The following is a 17402-nucleotide window of genomic DNA, read 5'->3' as shown; positions in this document are numbered from 1 at the left end:
CCGACATAACCTGTGACAGTGCACTCCCATGGTTGTCTGCACGCGTTCCTCGCCAGTGAATGCAACCTATATAGAGGAACTCTAGTACGAACAGATTTGCTGCCCCTCCGGAGTTCGAATTAACGACGTTCGACTGTATTATTATATTCGCCTATCAACAGGTCACGTGACCGGTGACGATAGCGGCGCCGCCATGACGAGCAGCCGAAATATTCCCTACAATAATCGCGTGTTAATGGGTTACCTGACTGATGATGATGACGATGACGACGCCGACAGTGCCACGGATATTCTGAATACACGAAATCTTTCCTCTAACTTACTTTCACCTCTCAAAGGGTCACGTGACCGACGACGACTGATGACGATGAAAGTGGCACGGACACGATGACCCGGCGACGTTTTCGTCGTGGCGCTGTAAGTGGAGCAAGGCATACTACGAGAGTGAAGAAGATGCGCCTCACCGTGGGCTTGTTGGCGGCCTGTTGGTGGTGCAGCGCCGACATGGGCAGGTATCCCGCGGAGGAGGTGTTCGTCCACACGGTGCCCCCTCCGCCCCCGCCGCCGCAGCTGGAGCTGTCCTCGTCGAAGGAGCGCGCCGTGGTGAAGAAGGCCGGAGGGGGCACCTGCGCCAGCTCGGCGGGGCTCAGGCTCAGCACGAGGCCGCCGTTGCCCGCCGACCGGTGGTGGTGGTCCTCCAGGGGCCGCAGCGAGGAGGCGCGCGCCACGTCGCTGCGGGATCGAGAAAGCGCGGGAAATTCAAAAACGAGAAGAGCGAGCGCCTTCTTCGAATCGGCGATTTCCGGGTATTTCGATCCATTGGTGATTTCCGATTGATTCACTTCCAATGCGCACTCCGAACAATTGTCGCCGAAGGCCAGCGGGCCTGGGGAAAAGGCTCCCGCCTATCATAGGAGGAAGAGGATGTGAGAGAAAAGTACTCCCAACGTCCCATATTTCCCTCCGCGAGCTCCTCGACGAACACAACCGCAGAAAGCAACGGGTGGCCGTTAGGTTCGAATAGACGATGCTAAGAAAGCGCGATTTCACTTGCGACGATTCTGAATAACATCATAAAAAAGCTGATTTTGTCATCTCTCTGGATGTCAGCGATTACGGTACCTCCATCCTTATACTTGCATAGCACCTCCTTACAGGCCAATATGCAACCTGCTCTTATATTCCGCCAGGTCAAAATGAAGAATAGCTATTACATATGAAGCGAAAGATCGCGGCGATCGTGTTTCAGAATGCACATCCGAGGGAACGTTGCGGCATCGAAAGCCATAGCTGCTAACGTGCACGTCGTCCACCGGCACATGCATAAAATGAAGAAATCGTGGGCAGGGAGGACCTTCAAAGACCCTACATATCGTAAAACAGACACTTGTCCGCACCCCAATCACGGCGCTCAAGCTGAGCAAAAAAGGAGTGTAATACCCGTTAAAACCGTGGACATGGCACGTACATGACAAAATTTCAGCTACCTGAACTCGCCATCACCACGTATCGCGATGTACGTGCGCTTTCACGCGAAAGCAGCCCAGACTGGCAGTCACACCGGTTAATAAATAAACGCAACTCGAGCCCATTCCCCGGCCACACCATAACATTCACACCACCGATCCTCATCGCTCCTTCCTCCGGTCCTTGCAGGAACACAATTCCCGCACTGCAGCTCGCGACCTTCCCACGGGCAATCTGCGTACTAGCAGGCGGCCCACGAAGGCGATAAAATGTGCATCAAAGCTCGGGCGCACGGCGTGCCCGGTGGATCCGTCACCTCTCCTCGTCCTCATTTGGGTATAATAAACGCTTGCCTTGAAGGCAACAATTGCCGGAAGCGGGGCCGGACTACGGAGGGACCTAAATTACGCCAAATTACGCCCGTATCAAAAGCCACTGACAAGCTGCGTGAACGAAGGGGAAAGCGAGGAGGATACGGCGGAAAAGAGGAAAATCTCGACGCGGAGGAACAGAGCTGTGACCAACACTCTCGCCGGGCGGCCCTTCTCACCCGAGCGAGGGCCTCTTGGCGTGCCTGGAGGCGTGCATGTCGAGCAGCATGTCCTGCGAGCCGCCCAGGCCGGCCGAGTTGCGTCGCGGGAGGCCGCCGCCGAGGGACGAGCCCTGCATGGCCGAGGGCCTCGCCGAGGGGCTGGCGAACGCGGGCGGGGGGCTGATGGACCGCGGGCTGGCGTCCGCCGACCCGCCGCTGTCCGCCTCGGCCCGCTCTGCGACGGCGCCAGGAAGGAGGGTGGGGGTTGACGAATACGTGTATCAGGGCTCTGGCGCCACATGTGGCTGCTGCTACGCAGGCTCAAAGATCAGGCCGAGACATAACTACGGAGGCACGTGAGCAATTCCTGTGCTTAAAGCTTCACTTTTCTCTCGGTGTGACGCAGAGCTTATTAGCTGAGCTCGGTGCTGCTGCATTAGGTTTTACGTTTTCGAGGTGGCGACCACGTAAGACGGCAAACAGGCCATATTGCGATGTCCCGGCTGAGCTTGGGCCAGCTTGGGCCATCTAGTAAATCGCCCGCGAGGCAGCGCCCAGCCACGTGCGCAGCGCCGTGCTTCTATGTTTCAGGTTTAAAGTACGCGCTTAGGTCAGCTGACGCGCCGCAGCAAATGGGAATTTACGCGCCGTTTGCTCGCCACAGGCTTCTGCTGACGGCGGAGTTTTCGCACAATAGGCCAAGTGATGCTTCACATTCAAATGCAACTGTTTTATTGATTAGTCATCTAGCGCCTGCCGTGCGCTGGCAGCGATACTACGAGAACGTATAGAAACGCGTCGGAATCTGTGCTCTAAAAGAAACGAGCTTCTTCGAAAGTGGCTCGACGCGATGGGCTAGAGCAAGGGGTAGACGCTTGCAGCAGGTCGCGTTGGAGCTTTCGTTAATCAATTGATCAATCAAGCGAGCCAGGAGTGAGACACGCAACCCACCTCGTATCATGTCCCGGGCCTGCTTGGCGATGCCCGTGTTGAGCTCTTCGAGCACGTCCGTCGCCCGCCGGGACTGCGCGTCGCGCAGGTCCACGTCCACGCCTGCGAGCAGAGTTAAGCGCATGCGCATACACATCTATCGGCGCTTGCCTTTCTTTTCGCTTGCGATGCGCGTCCAGGTGCCCGGTCGCAGCCCAGGTTATCCCCGGCCTTAAGTGAAGCAAAGTGCAGCAGAGCAAGTCGTACAGCGAGAGTTGTAGATAAAAAGGTTAAATACCAGGAGGGAAAAAAGCAAAACAAGAAAAAAAAAAAAGAACTTCTGAATGCAGTGGAATGCCCAACCTCCATAATACTTAAGCTCCAGTATACCTGACATTCTAATTCTTATATTCATTCTAGTTTCTCTTCAAGCGCATTGTGAAACGCCTCATCGGTGCCGTGTGAGAACAGATGTGGTAGCCAGGCAAGATTAATTTAGTGCTCTACTTGCGGCAGTAAAGCAATGACCAGTGGTTCTCACATTTCTTGCTAGGCAGTGCCAGCGGCCGTGTCCCCCCCCTTCCTCCGCCGTAGAGCTAAAAAATGTCACCAGGGGGGTGGGGGGTTCACGGCATTGACACCCCCAACCCTTCCTGCGTACGCCAATGGGTTGTGGGATGACGCACCACTTTTTATAGACATGGATCCGCAGTTCCTTATCACAGCTGTATAAAAATGTTTATAACACCCACGCGCATGCACACACGCATGCGCATACATACATACATACATATATATATATATATATATACATACATACCTACATACATACATACATACATACATGCGTGCGTGCGTAGGTACGTACGTACATACATGCACACATACATGCATACATACATACGTACACACGTACATACATACTCGAAAGGAGGCTCAGTACTTAGCTTTTGTTCTACACAAGTTCGATTAAATAAATGCCGTTAATTTTTATTCATTTTGTTTTATAATGGCGAAATTAACTTTATCTCCCTTCACCTTCTCAATATCGAGAAAATATAACGCGAACATTACCGGCCTAAATGCGCGTTAGTTTTCAGTCAATTGAGCATTATTAATAATGCCAATCGCCCAACAACCATGCTCACTACACAACAGCGGCAGTCAATGACGCTACCATGTGCACTAACGCGCAGCCCTCTCTTTTTCTGGACCCACGCGCGGGTGCGTTCTTGCGCAAACCAGGGTCTCCGAAAGCGAACACAGACTTGTACAGGCCACCGACCCAGCTTTCGCTAGAAGCCAGTCTTGTCGAATTATGCAGCCGCCTACGTCTAACCTTGGTATCGCGGCGTGCGGGCACGGCGTTCGCGATAGCAGGCTGAGACTGAACGTATACACCAGAGACCGCAAATAAAGAAAAAGCACACTGACCGCGGACCACCAATCCCGGTGCCAGCCCCCCTCCCCTTCCCAAGTCTTTTTCTTTATAACGGTTAAGGGGTAATGATAACTTATGCAATCATATTATGCACGCGTTAAGGATTGCGAATGTGCAAGCTTCTTGCCTCTCCATACGCGTCAATCTATCTTACCTTTTTCTTTTTTGCCGTCTTTCCTTTTTCCTGTTCCTCTCCTACTTTCTTTCTTTCTTCCTGTGCTTCTTTTTCTTTCTTCTTTCTTTAAATTCTGTGATGGAGTTTTGCTAAGGCACTATGGTGCTAAACGCGAGATAGCGGTTCAGACACTCGGCCGACTGGCTAGCCGGACGTTTTCTCACGGGCGATATGCGTATCCGTACTTGCAATGCTTATGACAGCAGTTTATCGGTTAAGCCGGTGAGCTGGTTTGGCAGGGTAATCGGCTGGCAAAACAGTAGGGGGAGCCGCGCTGGACATGCTGTCAGCATAAATCCCGAGAGGGCCTCGAATGACACAAGCTATAGCGTTGACTATGCGATAGCTTGACGGGAAAAAGTAAATAAGCAAAATAACGAAAGTGTTACTGCGATTCACACAAGCCGAACGAATAAAACGGGCCTGGCTTCCGCAATATTCTTTTGAGCAAATTTTGGTGCATGCATGCGATCGCATTTCGCGTGAAGTGCCATAAAACAACAATTCGGGCATTAAAATCGGCCTGGGGCTCCTTAAAGGTCTTGAGAACTTGAAGCAAACAACACATGGTGTGAAGCACGTATAATAATTAATTGCTCACGTCGTATCAGCTTCGGCCAAGCGCTGAGCTCGATAGCTTTTTTTCTTTTTTTTAACACCGACGGATGTCAGGGCACCTCAATATGCACTGAATACCAATAAAAAACAACAACATTCCAAGCGTTATAGCATCTCGAACCGTATCAGAATTTCGCCCGAACAGTGAAAACGTGAACTGTATACACCTGGGCTTCGCACACCACATGCGAAAATATACAGCGTTGGCGCTTTACGCTTTAAAAAAATGCATGTCCCGAAAGAAAGCAGAGGGCTCACCCCTATTTACCAAAATTGCATTTACCTCAAGACAATACTTTCGTAAAACGTGGCAAACGCAGTGGAATGAACAGGTAGACAAAAACGCCACGCAATAAAACCACACTTGGGACAATACACATCCTACTCACACAACAGACAGTCGGAGTTTGCCTTAGCCAGGCTATAGGCCACACACATGTGACACACTCACACCTGCTCACTGGATCCTCAAGACTCATGCGTAGCAGATGTGCAGAGGGCTTATCCGTGGTTCACATCCTAATCACATGTAAGGATGCACTCGACGCAACACGACGCAGACATTTCCCTGAACTGTATACAAACTACACATTCCAATGCATCCATCACACTTTTTAGACGATGATCCACTGGTTTCTGTTAAGCGGGTTCTTAAGTTTCCAACAGAGGTCAAGTTTTTACAGCCCCTTTCATATCACCCATGATTAACCCCCGGCCCTGTACACCACTTGTCTCATTGTTTAAACCGTTCAATTTTCATTCCCCGATTATTGTAGTTATACCTAGCACAAATCTTATTTGATACTTTTTTTTTTCGTTTTGGCGCTCTTTGCCCGTCGCTGGTCTAAAACCTACAATCATCATCATCATCATCACCATCACCGATTTATGCGTTTCGACCATTAAACGTTCACATGTACCTCTAACCCGTACGACGCAAAGGCAGCGGTCAAACAGTATAAAAGGATGCCTTGAGTCTTCTATTTTTCCTTTTTTTTTAATCAACCACGTCAGTTAATGTATAGGGTTGTCGCTACACCACTGCTGTCGGCTTGGGCCCGTCGGAGGATGTAAACCTGATAGCTGCCAAAGACAGCACAGTTTCAGCCGTGGCGCACCAATTCGATGCACATGGTTAGGTCAAGTGAAAAGAGCCGAAAAAATAAAATAAAACGGCAAGACTACGTGAAGTATGGGACAGCGGATTTTAGTTCGTCTCGGCACGAACCGGCTTAGCCTAGCAACACGTATAAAAAAAAAAAAAACGGGGAATGGGGGATCTGACCTTGCGTCTTGCGTCAGCGTAAACTCTCAATGCATCTGGCTCGAATCGTAATCCACTTAGCATAAAATTACAATTACAGGATATAAAAAAAAAAAAACAGCCATAGCCAACCCAGAAAGCGTCCTTAAGGTGCTGCAGGACGCCTCAGGAGGCTATCGCGCGTGACGCCTGAGTCTGATCTACAACGTTCGACGACCGCCAGTGACCGGTGGAACCCCTGCAAACCAGTCGCCGCTCTCGTGGGCCACTTACATAACAATCTTGCACGCGCCGTATAAGCGATGGCGATGGCTCAACGACTAACTTGTTCTGCCGCTGAGCCCGGATCCTTGGGTCCCAAACTCACTTGCCGCCTAAACTTCTGCACGCTGATGCCCGAGCGCGAAAAAGAAAGAAAGAAAGAAAAACCCGAAGTGGGAATTGTCGGATAAACGCGCAAGCCTCTCAGCTATAAGCCGAGCTCCTTCAAAATCGGCTTAAATACAATACAAAAAAGCATTGCTCAGTGGACATCGTTAGGGGAAATTCAAGGAGTTTGCCATCAAAGTAGTAAGTACCTGAATCCTTTTTGTAAATATCTGTATAACACCTGTAACATCTGTATAACATCTGTATAAGGTACAAGTGGGAACAGGTGGGTGTAATGGTTAATGTAGAGTACTTCAGTAACCTAGATTTGCTGATGACGTTGCCTTGCTAAGTAACTCGGGGGACGAATTGCAAAGCATGATTACCGCACTGGACAAACAGAGTAAAACCGTGGGCCTGAAAATTAATATGCAGAAAACTTAAGTAATGCTTAATAACCTCGGGAGAGCACAGCGGTTTGAGATAGGTGGCAAGGCAGTGGAAGTGGTAAGCGAATTATCGCAACTTAGGCAAAGTTGTGACCCCGGATCCCAACCATGATAATTAGATGATTGGAAGGATAAGAATTGGGTGGAGTACATACGGCAGAATTCTAAGACAATGAATGGCAGCCTACCATTGTCCCTGAAGAACGTGTATGACAGCTGCATCTTGCCGGTACTCACCTACAGGGCAGAAACTAGGAGGCTCATTAAGAGGGTTCACGACTCAGCGGGCAATGGAACGGAAGATGATAGGTGTAACACTAAGGGACAAGAAGAGAGCGGAGTGGGTGAGGGAACAAACGCGTGTTAAGGACATGTTAGTAGAAATTAAGAAGAAGAAATGGGTGTGGGCAGGGCAAGATAACCGTTGGTAGATTTCTAGAGAAGGCAGGGGGCGGCAGAAAGTTAGATGGGCAGATGACATCAAGAAGTTTGCGAGGGTAAATTGGTCGCTGTTAGCACAGGACCGGGATTATTGAAGAATAATGGGAGAGTCCTTTGCGCTGCAGTGGGCGTAGACAGGCTGATGATGGTGATCCTTAAAGGGTTACACACTGAGCTCCCTTAAAGAAGGCTTCGCAACTTTACACAAACGCACTGCTGGCAAGAAACATTTAGGAGCTAAATAAGCGGTCTTAGGTTAAAAAATTAGGCCCTTTCCACCCCGTGAAGAGGGAAGGAGGGAAGTCCAGAGAAGCTGTCGCTCTGGATGGATTTGCTATGTTGGGTTTTGCTACACTGGGGATTCGTTATGTCGAATAAAAAGGACAGAATAAGGACACACATCATTGGGGGGTAGACACAATGACGTTTTATTATGGCACCGCTACGACAACCACAGCACAGGCTCTAGAGCACCGCACAGGGGGCCATCGAAGAGCGCGCGACGTCAGGGGGGGGAGGGGGGGAGAGGGAGTGGGAGACGCTGCGCGTGGCGAGGAGCATGCACGACGTAGGAAAGTGACCCCAAGCCAGAGAGTTTCGGGCCCCTTTCCTCCCCCTTCCCTTTCCCCAAAACCACATCGCTCGTAGTAGCCATACTGCCAAGTGCACTCCGTAGATGACCATGCTTCACTGTACAACACATCCTGTGGGGAAGCCAGCTTACAAAGATCGAGCTTATTGTGATTCCCCTAAAGTCGGCTTCACCTGCTGACGCATAAGCATTGCTGGGAAGGTATTTTTTTTTCAGGAGGCGATATAAGCCGGCTTATATTAAAATATAGAGGCCCTAAACCTTTTTCTTAATATATTTTGCAGCGTGAGCTACACTGGCCTAGGTTGAGCAGTTTCGCGTGGCTCTTGGAGAGCCATGCTGCGCATGCGCGAGGAGCAGTGACGTCACACGGCGCACAGAAAATTGCTCGCTGCCCGGCGCCTCTCACACACCCCACGCGCCCAGCGCCTTCGCCGACCTCCGTTCCGCACGTGGCGGCCCGGTCCACTTGATCATCATACGAGGGGTGGCCGGGTGTGCAACGGATGGCTCGTGCGCCGCAACAACACCAGCGTGCGCCTGTGGAACCAGCTTAGCTCTGGGGCGATCGGTGACGCTGCGCCCGAGCCGCTTGATAAATATACGTGTGTCACATAATGCGTACACCGTGTGCGTGTCTTGAAGCAGCAGTAAGCATAATAATCAAGCTAACCCTCGACAACCAGGAAGGCTAAGAATAACTAGCTGAACCTTACTTAACTCACGCTACGTATATCCTGGCATAGCCGAGTTAAGCCACTTCTATTTTTTTTTTCACACGCTGAACACACCCCGCTCAGCAAATTGTTGCCGCCGACACGAGACCCTGGGATCCAAGCCATACACAGCTTCGCTGCAAAATGCGGAGGCGATGGGGCCTTTTGTGGTATTACCTTCATAAGGCTCGGTTTACACCTATGTGGTCCTTGAAAGCCACCTTTACTATAAGACACAAACGTATTGGCGGGTAGACATTTTTGTACAGAAAATAAAAGTGGTCATAGCGCCTTTTACGAATAACATTTTCGTGTGCGGCGAAAGTCTGACGCATCAGCAGTTACAGCGGACAGATGGGTTTCCTCTGTAAGTGCACTCCGAAATGTTTACGCATTTAAATGTAGTCGCTTCCGGGTTTTTAATCGCACTCGATTTGCGCGATGCAGCAGTGAAAGAGAAAAAAAAAACATCCCGGGACATCTCCACTAACGTGAAACCCGCGGAGGGGCGAAGCATGCAGCGTATAAGTGTATTCTTGGTGCCTTGGCGTTTTTGCCAACGGAGATGAAACCATTGTGGGGTAGGGGTACACAGCTTTGCTGTAAAAGCCTCGTGTCTTTGAAGCACGAAACGCTCTAGCGCGAAGCGTTGGAAAAAGAGCGTTTCGGTGTTTTTTTTTTTTAACGCATTCTTGCCCACACAGATGAAACGTTCTAGCGCGAGGCGTTGGAAAACGAGTGCCCCGTTGTTTTGGTACCGTGGCTACATGATGCTACGACGACATGAGACGCCGACAGCCCGAGTCCCCATGAGAGGCTTCGCCACGAAAAGGCAAATCAAGATCAACTCCTCTCCCCTCCCACCCCGGCCACTAAATCATTTTCGTGGTTCGGATTTTATTTCGCGATGACCGCCACGTCTCCAAACCACCACCTTCCCGAAACATCGCGGCGCAGCTTCAACTAACGCGTTCTGGTCGGCACAAGTTAGCCTTTCCTCGCAGCTCCAAAAGCGACCCCCACCACCGAGCAGGCGAGCTGCGCGTCCGCACGAGCGCGCACCGAAGTCGTCGCTCGCGCCACTTCCCACCGCACCGCGTCAGCTGTCAGGCGCGCTCGGCTCGCCCTCGACGGTAGCGGCCCTTGCCGTCGCGGTCGGCGGATGCGTAAGAGGCGGCCCCGAGCAAGGATGCAGCAGCGTCGCGTCAAGGGCGCTCCTTGCGTAACGCCGTCGCGCGTGAATGCGGCTCGTATCCGCCCACGCTCGCTCGCCCCCGCGCGAGTCGGAGGCATACCCGAGTCAATTGTCCGCGACGACGACACGCAGCAGCACACTCCGCTGCTCATCAGCAAGCAGCAATACCCCCGAGCCAGTGCTGCGGCGCGTTCGGCGCGTGCGGCGGGCTGCTGATACCCTTGTGTGGAGCCTCTGTCAAAGATGACGGCGCTTGTTGCGACTGCGGCCTGATTCGATTCTGTTCTCTTGACAAGTGCTGGCACGCTCGTTTCGAATGTATGTCGGGCACAAATAGGACCACGCTTATCGCACTAGCGATAAGCCCGAGATAGGCTGAAGAGTGATATTCGCCTGCTAAGATGACGTCACCGAAAAATTGTAGCTTACAGCAATTTGCCAGACTTATCACCTGACCCTCATATTCAGGGCTACGGTGAATAGATGGTAATTGATTGATGATTTACTGTAGGGTTAACGCGCCAACGCAACGCAGTCAATGAGGCGCGCCGGATTAATTTTGGCCCCCTGGGGATCTTTAACGTTCGCCGAAATCTCGCACACACAGGCGTTTTTGCTTTTCGCTTCCATCAGAAAAGCGGCCGCCGCGGCCGGGAATCAAACCCGCGTCCTAGCGCTCAGCAGCAGAACGCCTTAGACACTGAGGAATAGCTGGTAATACGTGTCTCCTACCGCGCCCCCATTTCCCGCTGCTCCCTAGAAGACCTCACGTTCCCTCTTCTGCCTCTTCCTCTAAGTCATAGCGGCCACCGTTTCAGCCAAGCTAATCTTTAGTGTCTTCATTGATGCCGTTGCACGCCAATACGCCCTGCAGAAAAGTAATCTTTCTCTTGCGATGATTATGAATGATGGTAGGTGAAGTGAAAGAAAAAAAAAACGCTTCCCGTAGCCGGAATCGAACGTGGGTCCCTTGCACCATTTCGGCACGGTCGAAGCGAACGCCAAGCAGCAGGCACCGATTCGCGCCGTACACCCCAAACGCAAACGTTAGGCCTACGGAGTGCACACCCGAGAGTTGCCGTGGGTGTTCTACAAAAGCGGGGCGTATCACCACAGTAGCGTATACTCGCAGCGTGGACCAACAAGAGAATCCATCACGAAAAAACTTCGCGTTCAACAACCGCCGTCGTTAGACGGGGAGGCGCATGATTTTGTGTCCTTTCCGATCGCTGTCTGCCTGCGACCTTTGATGTTCTTTTTTATATTCTGAGCCTCTCGCGGAACATTTTTTTTTGTAGTTTTAGCAGCAAGCCGAACTGAACACCGCGATGCGGCAAGCTTACAAAACCGCACTAGGATTGCCCCCCAAAACGGCAACAAAAACTTACTGCAACTGGGGCTTGTACAATACTTGCGAAGAAATCCAAGAAGCGCATTGAGTTCTACAACTTACACGCCTCCTGCTCACCACCAAGGGGAAGAGCCAACCTCCGCCGACAAGAGTACTATTCGACGCCAAACCGCAAGATCAAAAAACACGCATTCCCGTAGCCATTCGACAATATATCAGAGTGGCACCAATACCACGTAACATGCACCCGACCTATACCAAGGCACGGAGCAAGCAGCTTAGGGCACGGTCAATACATTCACAGTATAATCACCTCCCCTGCACTCGTTATGCAGACGCCTCTCCACGCCCCCACAAATCTTCCCACGCTTCTAGTGTGACTGACGCCACCGGGAAAGAATTAACAGCGGTCACGACCTTTACATCAACAGAAGCAGCCGAAAAAGTTGCTACCGCCATAGCCCCCACCACTTGTGAAGAGTATATATACAGCTATACTCAGTTACTCCCAAACTGCATGCCGCAATTTCTTGATTGGACTAATATCCCTACAAGCATTGGCTGTTCAAAAACAAATTAAACAACTTCCAGAACTACAGATTGTCTGGTCACCTCGCCACGAATCCCCCTCCCCCCCTCCCTCCCCCCCCCCAAAAAAAAATTGTCTGCACACGCCGCTTTCCGCGCCCATACACATAGGGCGTTTCCCACAAGGGAGTGCACTAACAAGCTCCAAACCTATGCCCCTGCAAAAATACGCCAACATACTCGCCCACTCCAGCACAAACGCCAACAGTACCAGGCACACCCCACCCCCGCCTATCCAGAACTGAAGCTACCATAATCCGACGACTGCAGAAAAACCCTCACCCCACCCTCGCACCCTATATATATATATATATATATATATATATATATATATATATATATATATATATATATATATATATATATATATATATATATATATATATATATATATATCTGGTATGGGGGTGTTAACAAAATCCGTCGCTTACTCCTATGCCCCAACCCACTAAGAGCCGTGGGTAGCACAGCTGACCAGCTCCAACATCTCCCCCCACGTAGGCTAGTGGAGAGGGCCCGGGTGGCCAGCGCAGGCCAGGGTATCCCGGACTATAAAAGAAATCCCCACCAGGCGAGTGCCCAGCCAACAGCACTAAGGCTTGCCTTAATAAAGTTTAGACCTCCTCCTTCTAGTTCTGTTCGAGCCGCTGCGATGCGTCCTCCAAAACTACCCACACTTTAAATCTTCCAAGCAGGCACAGCTGAACGCCACAATATTCGTGACTGATTCATCCGCCAGCATGGGAGCTATGACTCCGACCTCATTTTCCAGATCGTGGCTCTATATATTCTCCGTAGATAGGATTGTCCTGCACGCAAGCGTGTCATTTTCAGTCGTTTTGCCTTTCAGTTCGGCGGACTAGCTGATAAATGAGACAATGAGTGGCGCAACGCGTGTCACACCGTTGCGAAAATGGCGGCGCGAGACACGCGCTATCTGCAAGAATCCATTAGCCCAGGACGCGCTGTCGAGTCGACGTTACCTTTGTGATGCGTCAAGCTGTCGAAATGCCGAGCAAAGTATTAGGAAGCCGGGCCCGGAGGTGAAAGGGCTGTGCTGAAATCGTCAGATCAGCCCAGGGGAGGCTGTGCAGTTTAACGCCGCAGTATATAAGCGACGTCCCGAAAGGTGGAGGTCACCGCTGGAACAATCGATACCTTCGAGTCTCAGGGGGTTTGATTTGATTTGATTTGATTTGATTTGATTTGATTTGATTTGATTTGATTGATTGATTGTAGGGTTTAACGAGCCGACGCAACAGAGGCGATGAGGAGCGCCGTAGTGGAGGGCTCCGGATTAATTTTGACCACCTGGGGATCTTTATCATGTCGTGCGCCGAAATCTCGCACACACGGGCGTTTTTGCTTTTCGCCTCCATCAGAAAAGCGGCCGCCGCGGCCGGTAATCGAACCCGCGACGTCGTGCTCAGCAGCGCAACGCCTTAGCCACTGAGCCACCGCGGCGGGTGGAGCCTCAGGAGGAATCATCGCAAGACTATCTGAGACACGAAACGGATTGAGACTGCATATATGCAAGAACGAAGACATCTGAAAAAGCGTTTAAAATGTTTTGTTTCGGCACGAATAAGTTGAAAAAGTAAATAGAAGGCCATAAAAATTATACGAGCTAACTGGTCTTACGGTAACAATCCACCTTCACAGACGGCGCAAAACCGACGAAAACACAGAGGAAACAAAAGCACGGGACAGCCGTCTTTCCTGTGAATCGTCTTCCTCCGTGATTTCGTCGCTTTTACACCGGTTTCGATGGTGAAAGTGGTTGGCAACGTCTGCCCGCGCCCAGCCGTTTCCGTCTCTTTATTTTATGTGCCGCGCACGCCATCTAATTTGATAGGAAATGTGTATCACCTGTAGAATAGAATGTTCGTCCATGATCGCCAATGTTCTAGATATGATTCGATGGTTCTCGAAGGATTAGCGCCGAAGGATAAATGCTCGCAAGGCAAGGACCGCGGCATTCGAATTGCCGACGCCATGGTTTGATTACGTCACTTCGTTGAGAGAGAGAGAGAGAGAGAGAGAGAGAACTTTATTGGCTAGCCTGCAGAACGAGAGGATTGCCTCCTAGAGAGGCACCCTATCGTGACGCGGCCTGGACGTCCTCGTGGTGTGCGCCGCTGACTGCTTCTACAGCCCTTGCATTTTCGTCCGGCTTTTGTGGAGCACACGTTCGCTGCAATGAACTTTTGTTCTTTGAAGAAAACCTCCACCGTCCTTGGCTACGTGACACTATAAAAAGATATTCAATCCCACTTCTTTTTTTTGTGCACTAATACAGCGTACACTACCACAACGTACATACCCACTATTTCAACTCCTAAACGCTCGCGGATACGGATATCGTTCTTGCAATAAATAACGGGTTAAAGCCATGGAATAATTTCGGCAGTCATAATAATGATGATGATGATGCTGAAACAATGGGTAGTAAGTAGCGACAAGCAGACTTCAAGGACGACGACTTGAAGGAGGACGCGAAGAACGATACGTCTATAGAGAGAAACTATATAGGGAGAAGCAGCGGAGCACCCATGCTTCATTTTTTCCCCTCCTCCTCACCTTATTTTTCTTTCTCTCTCGCATCGGCTCGCGCATTCCACGGAGCAAGTTACAAGACGTTCTCTTTTGCGCTGCGCTTTGCCGTGTCGTATGCTAGCATACGGCTCCAGTTGCCGCGATTGTTTAACGGAAATCTTAGAATTTCCGGCCTGAAAATATGAGTTCGTAGTACCGAGGCATTGTTAACATAGCACGGAACTAAATAAAGCGATCGTTATATTGAAAAGTTCGCTATTCTGAAGTACGTAATAGTGAAATAATTTTACATTAAAACTATAAGCATTCGGCGTGGGATTTCTTAAATGCTCGTTAATCTGAAAAGTTCGTTAATGTGGTGTTCGTTGTACCGAGATTTGACTGTACCTATAAATGCAATCAAGAGTTGACGTTTTCGGACGCGTTGAGAACTGCAAAAAACTAAACCGAATTTCAACCGGTGTGAAATCTGCTGAACGAAGATTTCGTTTTGCTCAGGCTTCTTTCTTGTGGGTAATGTTAGAGTCGTCTTAGATGCTAATTGTCACATAACTTGTTTCCGAGTAGTTCCGGTAAAACAGCAGGTACGTCGTACAGCCGCTTTCTGTAACCATACTCTCTCCGTAAATGCTCATGTATTGACGGCAGCAGACATTTTTTCTCTAACGTTTACAACTTTACTGTGAATAACTAATCAGGCCAAGTAAATGAAACTCGGCGTAATGGTAGAGTATTCTTAGCGGCTAATCTTCACAATTTTGTTTCGGGATACCTTAAATAACACAAGAGACATCTTCTGTAATCATACTCCCTCCGTAGATAGCTATGCTTTACTGCGCCACAGGCAATGCCAGAAAGCCAGCTTACAAAAACCAATCTCACGCCAATCCCTTCAAAGTCGGCTTCACCTGTACGCACTAATGCATTGCCGGAAAGGCATTTCTTCGAGGGCCATCTTACATTGAAATATAATGGCCCTGGGACCTTTTTTCTATTTTTTAATGATTGTTTCTATACTGGGAACCGGTTTTTGCGCAGCGGAGAAACGTATTCCCGCGAGAGCGTGACACGATACCAGCCGAGATTGTCGTCAGGGCCAGTGCTAGAACAGCTCCGATGTGAAAATATGCATACACGTCGCCAAAGACGAGGGATGGTAGCAGCTGGGTGACATATCGGGCAGAACAACCACCCTTCCGATTCACAAAGGGCCAGATATATTCCTTATCCTTATCAAAATCAAATTCCCTTCGTCTAACGACGACGATGGTTGAGCGCGAAGCTTTCTCATGATGGATTCTTGTGTTGGCCAATCCCACATTGCGAGTATGTGTTAATTTGGAGATACGCACCACTTTTCTACAATACCAGCAGCAACTCTCTGGTGTGCACTCAGTAGGCCTAACGCGTTTGGGTCTGGGGTTTACGTCGCGAATCAGTACCTGCTGCGTGGCGTTCGCTTCGACCATGTCGAAATGGAGCAATCGCATAGACGCCGGCTTCATAACGCGAGAGACCGACCCTGGTTCGATTCAGGCCGCGGGAAGCGTTTTTTTTTTTCTTTCATCCGCAGTCATTCATCATCATCGCCAGAGAAAGTTGGCTTTTCTGCAGGGCGTATTGGCGTACACCGGCATCAGTGAGGGCTCTAAAGCTTCGCTTTAATATTTGCATGACCGACATGTAATGGCGTGCTCTTGTGCGGCGCTAGAGGAAGAATACGATGATGTCTACTTGTTTCGTCTTGCACAGCCTGTCACGTGTTACCCCACTATGGGCTTCGCGTATCATCACACCACGCCATTACACTGTTGTAGCTAACACAGAGGCACGCCATCCGTATCTTGCTTACGCCCATATGCGCTCGTAATCCTTAGCTTTGCAGAGCACTGAGCTGAGCTGCTATCGTGCCAGCTTAGTTTGGCATTCACCGTGCAAAAGTGGCCCCATCTTCCACATTAACCTCATTCGTCTTGTCTTATGTCTTATGCTTAGCACTACGTATTCAATACAGGACCCTTCTGGTTACCCGGACACAAGTTGGCACATTCTGCTATGTGTGTCCCTAAGGCTCATGCAATTCAGTAAGCAAGGCACGCCACAAGCCCTTATCTGACGGTTTCGGAGCAAACTGTGTTTTGTGCTCAGCTTTTTGTGCTCAGTGTTTTGTACATTCGTTTGGTTCAGACCCGGGCGCACTCCGAAGGGTTCATCACAGGCAACCAGTTTGCGCACATGGACGCCCGGAAGTCTCTCTAATATCCTCCCATGGTTTCTTCACACCCACCCCCACAGGACTAACGCCAAGCAAAGATCCTCAGTCGTCAACGCCTTCAGGAAACACACCCCCACCCCCCTTATGGGTTTCCTCACAGCACTAAAGGGCCTCCCTAAAAATGAAGTTTTCGCAAATTAGATCTATGCAAACCCTGCTGGTTCAAGAGCCAGCTTGGCTGTAGGTTACAGCTGAAGATCGGCACACATCGTTAAAAAATCCTGCCCATTCCATTCCGGGCAAAAAGGGCCTAATTCCGTTCCCATTCCATTCCTCCAAGTGTTGTCGCCATTCCATTCCCATTACATTTCTGGGTCGCGAAAAGGTGGAAGCCATTTCAACTCTCTCTCTCTCTCTCTCTCTCCTCTCTCTCTCTCTCTCTCTCTCTCTCTCTCTCTCTCTCTCTCTCTCTCTCTCTCTCTCTCTCTCTCTCTCTCTCTCTC

General features: G+C 50.2%; 1 protein-coding gene across 1 annotated transcript in view; it reads right to left on the bottom strand.

Annotated features, from left to right (window-relative positions):
• LOC144174722 (uncharacterized) overlaps positions 1–17402 on the bottom strand; it is a 98527-nt gene that overhangs the window by 45648 nt on the left and 35477 nt on the right. The window contains exons 4-6 of the mRNA XM_077703552.1: positions 2951–3052; positions 2018–2234; positions 465–732 (exon numbers count right to left, since the gene is read on the bottom strand). Coding sequence (XP_077559678.1) covers positions 465–732; positions 2018–2234; positions 2951–3052 — 587 coding nt within the window. The remainder of the gene's footprint in view (positions 1–464; positions 733–2017; positions 2235–2950; positions 3053–17402) is intronic.

Source organism: Haemaphysalis longicornis, unplaced genomic scaffold (genome assembly GCF_048455015.1).
Source record: "Haemaphysalis longicornis isolate Haplotype H1 unplaced genomic scaffold, Haemaphysalis longicornis Haplotype H1 scaffold_3, whole genome shotgun sequence".
Classification (NCBI taxonomy): domain Eukaryota; kingdom Metazoa; phylum Arthropoda; class Arachnida; order Ixodida; family Ixodidae; genus Haemaphysalis; species Haemaphysalis longicornis.
The sequence above is the reverse complement of the archived record's forward strand: the minus strand, read 5'-3'. Positions and strand labels throughout refer to the sequence as shown.